At 37.2% G+C, this 10,453-nt stretch overlaps 1 protein-coding gene across 3 annotated transcripts; it reads left to right on the top strand.

Moving 5' to 3' along the window:
* Positions 1–191: 191 nt before the first annotated feature.
* On the top strand, positions 192–8,401 carry LOC125065985 (sodium-independent sulfate anion transporter-like). Of its 3 annotated transcripts, none has more exons than XM_047673855.1 (10): positions 192–920; positions 3,489–3,659; positions 4,383–4,603; positions 4,775–4,928; positions 5,852–6,016; positions 6,154–6,315; positions 6,497–6,597; positions 6,888–7,076; positions 7,508–7,524; positions 7,948–8,401. In XM_047673855.1, the coding sequence occupies exons 1-10, from the start codon at positions 686–688 to the stop codon at positions 8,084–8,086; spliced, it is 1,554 nt and encodes a 517-aa protein (XP_047529811.1). In that variant the 5' UTR covers positions 192–685; the 3' UTR covers positions 8,087–8,401. The 3 variants fall into 3 exon arrangements, with proteins under 3 accessions (XP_047529811.1, XP_047529812.1, XP_047529810.1); XM_047673856.1 differs by having other exon boundaries at positions 7,508–7,525; positions 7,951–8,401; XM_047673854.1 differs by having other exon boundaries at positions 193–920; positions 7,508–7,675; positions 7,819–8,401.
* The last annotated feature ends 2,052 nt before the right edge of the window (positions 8,402–10,453 follow it).

The raw sequence follows: 10,453 nt of genomic DNA, 5'->3' as shown, positions 1-10,453 counted from the left end.
AAGAAATTTAGATTTTTTTCCGTCAGTGTGGTTATTTTGGAATCGTTACCGAGGCTAACGCAAAAAAATATATTCTTGTAAATACTTTAGAGTATTCGTCCGATCAGGGTTACGAATTAGAACTAAACCTATCAATATTGCTCAATTAATATTTCGCTAGTCATCAATATTTATTAATTTTACTAAAATGACAAAATAGTCCAACCCATTACTGTATAATGCGATGTGCTTGGAACGTCGACATCCATGTAAATGAGCTTAGTGGCTGCGTCGACTTGCAACACTGATAGGAAAGATCCGAGTGGAGCTTATCATCCCACAAACACAAGAAGTCGTCACGTATTTATACGTGAGGATTAAAGGTCGCGAGCTCGCGCCGGTAGGACGGCCGCAGCACAGAGTGTAACAGTTTTATCACTATCACACAGTATTTGTAGTAACAGTATTTGTTATAAGATGTTTACCCGACTACTTCGGACAGGTTTCTGACGCCATAGAGATAATGAATTAGCAGAGTATCGGTAGTCCTGCTGCAATTCGCTCGGCGCGCGTACGCACTCGCGACCGATCCCGCTCTTACAAGGAGTCGCTCATTTAATAAATATTTTGCGTTTTTTCCGCACTATCGGGATATTTAGCTACCCTACCATAGGGCAGTGTGAAGTCGCTCGCGTGAGAGTGCAGAATGGAGGAGATAGAGACTGTTCCTCTGAGCGTGTCGGCTGGCGGCGGCGGGTTCTCGTCGTGGCTGCAGCGCCGCCTGCCCGCGCTGCGCTGGGCGCGCGCGTACGACCGCACGAGCGCGGCCGCGGACGCGGTGGCCGGCGTCACGCTGGGCCTCACGCTCGTGCCGCAGAGCATCGCCTACGCCTCGCTGGCAAATTTGCCCGTGCAATACGGCCTGTATTCCGCGTTCGTAGGTGAGTAGCACGTTACTGTGTCCTGCATGATAGAATGTCCTGAAAAATACTAAGGATTATATTGCTAAAATGCAAGATTTAGGCATCCGTGTAAATGAGACGCTGTTAAAGCGCCCTTATATACTTACACATGAAAAATAAAGCTGTCTATTAGTCATTTAACATTTATATGTTAACACGACGATTCTAACAACAATTTTTATTTCAATAAAGAATATTATGATTTCAATTTTTGGTTCTGATATCCCTTTTTACATATTGCAATATTGTCTTAACATAACTTAAGCGTTTATTGATATTTATGAAACGAGTTTATTTGTTATCAGTAATCAAGCATTATTTGATCAAGAGACATCCTACTTGATTAAAGATATCATGAAACCACCTTTAAATGTTATAATGTTATCGTAATGATTGGTGTAATAATGTCAATATATATATTAAACTATATAGATAGATAATAAGACGTTTACAAAGCTTTTTATAACTAAATTACGAAAAGTCCTAATCTATGTGACATACTAATGGACTTATACTCACACGAAACATGGAAAATTAAGATGCTAAATAAAATCAAATTAAAGTTAATGATTTCATTGTTTCGTATGACATTTTTGTTAGGAATATATCATATTAGTAAAAAAATAGTAAAATTGTCTATGACTAATTAACATCTCCTTTGATTAGTATATTTGACACTACGCCGAAAGATCGGTTTAGAGTATGAAGTACTTAGTTTAAAATATTGATTTACTGATTAAAAAACTTCTTGACGAAGAAAACACAGTTCCATAATGTAAAAAGTATTTATTATATAAATGTTCGTTTAATTAACACATAATTAGGTATCACCAAATTTAGCTTACCTAAGCCGTTCTATTAAAGTTTTTTTTTTCCGACTAGTTGAGCGTAAAGTTGTTGAAATGGCACAATATTATCCAGCAATCCTTTTACAAGCCTGCTTAGTATTTTTAGCGTAACGAGTATTACTAGATAGAACTGTTGTATATATATTTTTTTGCAAATTGAGCGAAATACTGTTTAAGAAGACTTTCAGAAGTATGTTTACTGTATTCAAGAATTTATCCGTTTTGCAGTTTTTACAGATGTAATACGATTGGGATGGGATTTAGTCCCACAAAAATTACACAAATCTAGATTCTATACATCAATGTGATGATCACATGAATATGATGTATGTGTGTGTTCGATCATGTTTCATATCGATACCGATTAAATATCAGATTAAAACGAATTTATTTAATCCAGTTAAATAAAGTCCTAAGATGCTGCGTTTTATAGTTACAGCGCTTAAAAATAGTTAAAATAAAAAAGGGGTTACTAAATTATTTGTCTATATCCGTCTCTAGCCGGCACTTGGATAATATCTTCGCCAATGTTACGGCAAAGACATAAGACAAGAATTTGTGATGGCAGGTGATGGTAAATGTCCTGGCCTGTTCGACTTAAGTCGTTTTATATGGATTCTGAACATGACTGTCAGATGTTATTATTATCTTTATTAATAATGTATATCACATGAGCAAATCATATAGAAATTTTCTCTTAGGCATAGCATTTAAAGCGGCCGTTTTTGCTCAAATAGTACCTACTATAACTATTTTTTCGTTTTATCAAATTTACTTTTATTCGTTGTTAAGTTCTTAGGATTTTATCTATATCTATTTATAGATCTAGGATAGTATCTTATTGGTTGAAATATTACTAGGTAAGCATATATATATGTATATAATATAAAATGTTCATAAGACTTAATAAACATTAAAAATTTAAGGAAAAAATAGTTGTAATATAAATTACTACCTAAATCTATGAAATACTTATATCCCTATATCGGTAAAGTAATCGTCGTACGGATATATAAAATCACAGTACTAGTCTGTGTGTGTGTGTTTAAAAATGTAAAGAAATAAGGTATAATGAGGTAAATATTAAAATCATAAAGAGCAATGTTAACTAAGTAACTGTTTTTGTTTAAATTAAATTCAATGGATACTATTCAACAGTTTAATTAGTCGTACTTACTTACTACTTAGACTATATATATTAAGTTTTATTTTACGATCTCCGAAGTAGCGTAGCGTAGATTTTGTGCCAATAATATGCAAAATATATGCGACACACCGGCGCGATGGTGACAGCGATTAGAAACATAGCATTCCCGACAGTACTCAGTTGAATGCATGTTTATGTGTATGAATACATTGATTTGTATATTTTTATAGATGTAATTCATTTTCGGATTATTTAAAAATAATATTAGTATAACAATTCAAAAATGCATTCAACTGCATGCCAATAGTTAAGGTCATTGTCAATAGTTTCGTAGTCGTTTCAACATACACATACGTGTATTCGGAAACGACTACAAGGTAGGTAGGTTTTAGGTACATTTGAAGTTATTTTCCAAAGCTTTTGGTTCATTTAGTTGGAGGTGAAAGTTGTTGCTAAAAATATGTATTTATTGCCAGTGTCATTACTACAAACCTCTTTAGTTTTTTTTAATTTATGGAAGTTATATTAAAAAAAGGATTATGGTCATTGCAGGTACGATGCTCTATGTGTTGCTGGGTACTGTGAAGGAAGTGTCAATAGGGCCCACGAGCCTCATGGCATTGCTCACGTTGCAGGCATGCCGTGACCTCCCTATCGACTTTGTGGTGCTTCTTACCTTCCTCTCCGGCTGCATCGTACTTCTTATGGGCCTTCTGCGATTAGGTAAATGATACATACATTCTTAGATATATATATATATTATAAATAAAAATGAAACTGTAACCCAGGTCTTAAGTAACAATACGTTTCATCTATACTGTATCTTATTATTTACGAAAGGAAAAGTGTACACTCGATTTTATAATGTCGGTTCTCTTAAAGTTTGTGGTGTTACCATAGTTAGCATTGTAATTACTTTAGTACCTTATAAAATGAAGCGCGTATGGAGCAGAAGCTTGCCTTTAACTGTGCAGTCACGTGCAGTATGAGCTGGCTAGCATTTTATCCTAGATCTCGCACTCTTGATAGCGCATTTATGGTATGGAGGGTAGTTTATATTTATTTAAGAATTTCAGAACCCATTTCTTCCCAAAATAAAAATATTTTGTCGTTTGTTTAAAGCTGCGAGGTGTAACTACAACCGCGAATATATTATCTATTATAGCAGACAGTTACCAAATAAATGATAAGCTATCTTTGTATGACAAAATATTTCCTAAATATTTGCGAAACTTAATATTTGACTTCTTAATTAAAAATGACAGCGACCTCGCTGCAATAAACATGACGTGACATATTTACATTTAATTTTATTGCAATATTATTATACATATATACTATATACATAATAATATGTATATAATGTCCACCTTGTGATTTCGCTTTCGTGTGACGTCGTTATCATTGATCAACTTGTTACTGAACTGGCTAACACTTGATGCGCAGATTTTCTGGTTGATCTGATCTCACCCTCGGTGACGAGCGGCTTCACGTCTGCTACGGCCATAATCATCGTGGTTGCACAACTCAAGGGGCTACTGGGCCTAAGTTTCGTGGCAGAATCTCCGGCGGAGAATCTGTGGCAGATCGCTATGCGCTGGCGCGACGTGCGTGCGGCCGACTGCGCGCTCGCTTTTGTGTGCTGCACCACGCTGCTGCTGCTTAGGGTTGGCGTTTAAATTTATTTTGAAGTTTAGATTTTGACAACTAATTCCCTTAGCTTGTAAATGAATAAAATATATATAAAATACCAAACAACTTATTTTAAAAATGAACTTTACCTCCATCTGTGTCACTTCAAAAGAGCCTTTTTTGATAATGTTTTTTTGTAATTTCAGAAATTAAAGGATGTTCCATTAAGTCCAAAGCGGTTCAAATTGAAAAAAACACTGTGGTTTATTTCTATCGGTCGCAATGCGCTGGTTGTTTTCACTGCCTCCGCCTTCGCTTTTTACACTTACGACGCCAAGATGCCACTATTTAAACTATCAGGTAAAACTTAATACACAATTTTCACTATCATATTAAATTGATAAAGATGTCACTATATTTCTGTTTGTCTTTCGAATTGTCATAAAACCTCTAAGTTCCGATTAATCCAATTGTTGTTATGATAAGTTTCTTAACAGATATAGTTTTATAGTGGGCTTATCTGATTTATGTTTTTTAAGATACGGCTCAATGTGTCTATTAGCGGTGGAGATAAAATAGTTACAACGGTGTCTTTACTGATTATTCATCTTTGTATCTTTAAAAATGCAGTAAGTACTTGTGGAAACCTATGGGTATATTAACAAGTAATACCTCTGGATTGGCTGTATATTGTATGGATAATCGATCGGCTGGCGCGTCCTAGTTTTAAGTCTTATTGTAGTGATATCTTCTTATGGGAGGGTAAACCGCTTTGTTACGTAACGCGTTACGGCGCCAGCCTGTCTGTCTTCCCTTTGTCTTACGCATACGACAGCGGTAGGCAGGCAATAATGATACTAATAATGCACATATACAAGATTTGTAACTAAAAATATAATTAATGAAAAATTTTATTAATACATATACATATGTACATAAAATTTAATTAATAACCTAAGCCTTTTCTCAAGTTAAAAAAGTTCAATATTAAATAGTTCAACTTAGAGTAGTTTAAGTTATCACTTCTGTGGTGGGTTCTGAGACGCACATTTAGTATTATTATCGTTCTCAAGTTTTCGTCTTGAATATAATACGTCCATTAATCGAATAAAAGTCTAATACGATGGCCAAAAATAGCACGTTCCTGTATGATAATGATTTTATTTTATATATTATAGTACCTTGAAAATATTTTTTATGTCAAATTTAAAAAGATTTATAGTATAGTATTTAATAAAACTACTTTACCAAGTGGAATATAAACATTTGTGGATCTTTGGCAGGTAAAGTGGAGCCCGGTCTGCCCAAGTTTGGTTTGCCGCCTTTTAGCACAATAGTCGGCAACCGCACTCTCGGATTCCTGGAAATGACGACGCAGCTCGGCTCGAGTTTATTGCTGTTACCTTTCGTCATGGTGCTCGCAAACATCGCCATCGCCAAGGCCTTCAGTGAGTTGGACATACAAGGTTTCAATTTTGACGTAGGTGACCAGCAAAGCATAGTTATAACGCTCATAACCATCTGCCAATGCGCCTAGTTATATAATAAATAAAATTACCGTGAAAATTCGTATCGCTTGGCACAGGCACGGGCGGTCGCGTGGATGCGGCGCAGGAGATGTTGACACTGGGCGTGTGCAACTGTGTGGGTGCGCTGGTGCGTGCTATGCCCACGTGCGGTGCCTTCACCCGCTCCGCCGTGTCGCACTCGTCTGGCGTGCGCACACCTGCGGCCGGACTCTACTCGGGTACGGGGATGTAAATGGATTAAATGAACTCTAAGATTAAATAAATAATGAGCCGATAACCACCAGAGCATTTTGGCAAATCGATTTAAAAATACACGACGTTTGTAGCCACATCCCTTTGCATAACGGATATAATGAACGATCACAATCATAACATTAAGAAACCACCATCTTGTTTCAGGTATAATAACATTGTTAGCTCTCAACTACCTCACTAAATACTTCTTCTTCATACCGAAGGCTTGTTTATCGTCCGTTCTCATCTGCGCCGTTATATTCATGGTAAGTTCTGTTATTTACATAAGTAATAAAATAGTATTTTATTCAGGTTTATTTTACAAACCTATTTAAAAGTTATTACATAAAAGTATTCTATATAGCATGGAGAACAGACGTAAGTTTTAAAAAATAAACCTATTTAAAAACTGTTCATTATGGATTGCCACGTCTCACGAAGAATTTTCGATGGTTAGGCGAATAATAACTTGATATGTGTTTCTACACTGTGTGTAACAGTAATGTATTAGGTCCACTGTCTATAATTATTGTGAGGGTAACGTGGAAATCTTCAGGTGGACGTGGGTACAGCGCGGCGATTGTGGCGCGAGCGGCGCCGAGAAGCGTTGGTCGCGGCGCTCACGTGCGGCGTCGGAGTGTGCGCTGGCGTGGAGGCCGCTGTGCTTTGCGGCGCGCTTGCCTCGCTGGCAGCACTACTGGCTGACCTATTGCGTCGACCCACGTTGCTGATGGCCATCGACAAGGTGAACAGAGTGATAGATTAAGGATAAGTTCTTAGTGACAACGGAATAGAGTTCATATTTTAAATATTAATCGAGACCTGTTTAAAGAACATAAAGAAGAATTAAAGATAGGATAGTAGAATAGATTTGTTACTCACTCGTTACAAGGCAGAAAATATATGGGTGGCATTTGGTTCAATAATTCGTAAAATAATTCTACCACTCGGTTATGCTAGTGTAATATAATTTATCATATTTGTAATTCGAATATAATAAATTAAATGAAATATCGTCCAGACCGGACCGACCGGTTCGTGTATACATTAAATTAGTGTAACATGCACTCTAAGACTAAAAATTACTCTATCTAATACTAAAATAAATAAATTAGCAATGGTAACCACGAAATCCTACCCAGCACGAGTCCTACCCATTTACATTACATTTCACAGACTGTCGGTGGAAGTGTACTGCTGGTGCGGCCGCGGCGCGCTCTCGTCTACATCAACGCAGAGAGATTCGCGGCGCGTGTGCGCAGGGCTATCGATGAAACAGACTCGCAACGCGAGCTGTTCGTCGACTGCTCCGCACTCACACTGCTTGACTACACCGCTGTGCAGGTACCCTAGGACCACCTGCGATATTTCCATTGAACTCACGATGTTCACGCGCTCAAGGGAAGATGTTCTTGACTTCTCTCGAACGAACTCTCGCTTCTCGGTCATAGAAGCGATAACCGATAAGTCGATAACCTCATTTCCAGGTGCTCGGGCGGCTGATAAAGGAGTTAGAGAGTGAGGGTCGGCAGGTTGTGTTTTTCCGTGCGAGCGAAGAGGCGGCGCGCTGGTTGCGACGCGTGCCGGGCCTGCGTGCAGACACGCTGCGCGAGCGCACGCTGCGGGACGCGCTGCGGCACAGCGCCGTGCCCGCAACGGCCGATGGCGACGCCGCCGCGCTTCTGGACAAAGATGAACTATTACACGAAGACGTCTGATGCGTCCTCACTCAGGATATCGATCAAGATCTACTGACAAGCTCGTTATTAATGTACTTTAGATGTGGAATAGTATTCAAACAGTGCGATATATGACCTACCTTACTCCTTTGTACATAAATGTAGACGAATCTCCCTTTCGATGTTGCTCGTTTTCCCATCTTATAAATACCCGAACCAAAGAATAATTATTTACTGTTATCTGGCTAATATACGATAAAATAAAGATTTAATTTTTGTAATCTTTTGATGATGTGTAATTATGCTGTGCACACTACTTGTAAAATACTCTCAATGTTTATAATTATTTATAATTATTATTTTTATTGTTAATATATTGTTTTAAATTGGCACCCAATTTACTTCGATTTAAGATTTTATTTTGCTAAGTAACTAATAAAATAAAAAATCTTATCCTAAGTATATTTTATTTTACCCTTTTCTTAATACCGGTATAGTACCCTCATATCTGTATATATAAAAGTGAAATATTACTCACTGATTAATCACGAAATCTTGCAAACTATAACACCTACAAACTTGAAATTTAGCAGGTACGTTCCTTATAGGGTGTGGATATCCTAATCTTAAGAACGGATTTTCGAAGCTCTACCCAAAAGGGGTAAAACGAAGAATGGAATTTTGTGTTTTATAAAATTTCGCGCGGGTAAAGCCGGAGGCTCGTTCTAGTATATAATAAAAATGCTTAATTTAAAAAAAAATACATACATAATTCTGTCACAAGCAAAGTATTCGGGCGAGATTAGGACTGCTTTCTAACAACTTGGAATCAGCAAGGCAGAAGACGGAATTACCTCAGAACTTTTCAAAGCAGAAGGAACACCAGTTCTATGAGAGCTATCGAAGAGCTTTAATTCCGTCCTCCACAATGGTATTACACCGAAGACTTTGAAGTTGTGTTGGTAATATTTTTTAAAAAGAATAATAAAGCTCTTCTGAAAAATACCGCTCCATTTCACTTTTAAGCCACGTTTATTAGTTGTTTTCGAGAGCAATCACAAATCTTCTTGGCAAAAATTAGGAATATAATCAGCCTGTATGCCTAGGGTTTGTGAACTACGATAAAGCCTTCGGTATTATCGAGACCTGGGCTGTTACGGAATCCATGCAGAGGTTCTTAACTTTGACTGTCTGTATGTCCAGTTATTTAACCGGCCGTTTTAGCACAAGATCAGTTGCATCGTGGGGTAAGACAGAGGGATATAATCTCGTGGAAACTTTTTACCAAATGCATTGAAGGCCGTCTTTTTTATGTTAGAGGTGGCAAACGAGCATGAGGCTCATCTGATGACAAGTGAATACCACCGCCCATGGACATCTGCAACACCGGGGGGCTTGCAGGTACGTTGCCGGCCTTTCAGGAAGGAGTACGCTAGGCATGATTGAAACGGATGTCACATACATATAAATAGCCGGCAGGCTATATATCAGCAGGATTTGGTTAAATAACCTAAGTGATTCTTTAAGACAAGTAGGATTCGGAATAAACATTGAAAAGACCAAAATTATGATCAACCAACATGTATCCCGAAACCAGTAGTCTGAATATCTACCTGCCAAGCTATATAACTGTCATATTCTTGTATAGACGATCCCATAATCGCTTAAAACCTTCAGGTCTTTAATTAGTTCGTCCTACGTGTACGATTACAATGCCGATACGTGGACAAATTTAAGACCTTTCAGCGAGCAATGGAACGCATCGTGTGTTGAGGTTTCTCCGGCAGATAGAATCCGAAATGAGGACATTCGCCAGAGAACTTAAGTCACAAACAACGCGCGTAGAATTTCCTCGCTGGAGTGGAAGTTGGCTGGTCAGGTCTCCAGGCGCCTTGATTGCCGATGGAGATTGCAGCAGTGGACGGCAAAAAGGTGAAAAATATAGGTATATATATAATCCAGTCGACCTAACCCTACCCTACCGTAAACTTAGATGATTTCTAGATTTGGTGAATAATTATAAATTTTACTCCAATGTACATATATTTGAATATTTCACTTACAATAGATTAGAAATACCTTAAAATTAAATTTTAAGGTATTTTTAATCTATTGTGTTTTTTCGAATCTATTTGTATAGTGTTCTATGTACAAATTCACAATTTTTTTCTTATTTATTTAATTGTTAATTGAAATAAATGTAGATATGTAGTTAAGTTAATTTTTTTTAATTTTATTTGTATTAAAAAGCATTTTGGTTCACCTTGCCCAATTGTTGTTTTATTTCTTATGCTTTAGTATTTTCACCACTAGCAATACAACACAAAATGAACGAATGAAACATAGATGGAGCTAGTGTTATTTTATCGAGTTCTTGACATTTTAATGAATGAGTTATGAAGAGAGAAACATTCAATTATTATTTCCAGTCTCGCACTCTTCA

Source organism: Vanessa atalanta, chromosome 8 (assembly GCF_905147765.1).
Source record: "Vanessa atalanta chromosome 8, ilVanAtal1.2, whole genome shotgun sequence".
Lineage (NCBI taxonomy): Eukaryota > Metazoa > Arthropoda > Insecta > Lepidoptera > Nymphalidae > Vanessa > Vanessa atalanta.
Note: the sequence above shows the minus strand (reverse complement) of the source record. Positions and strands in the feature narration are given on the sequence as shown.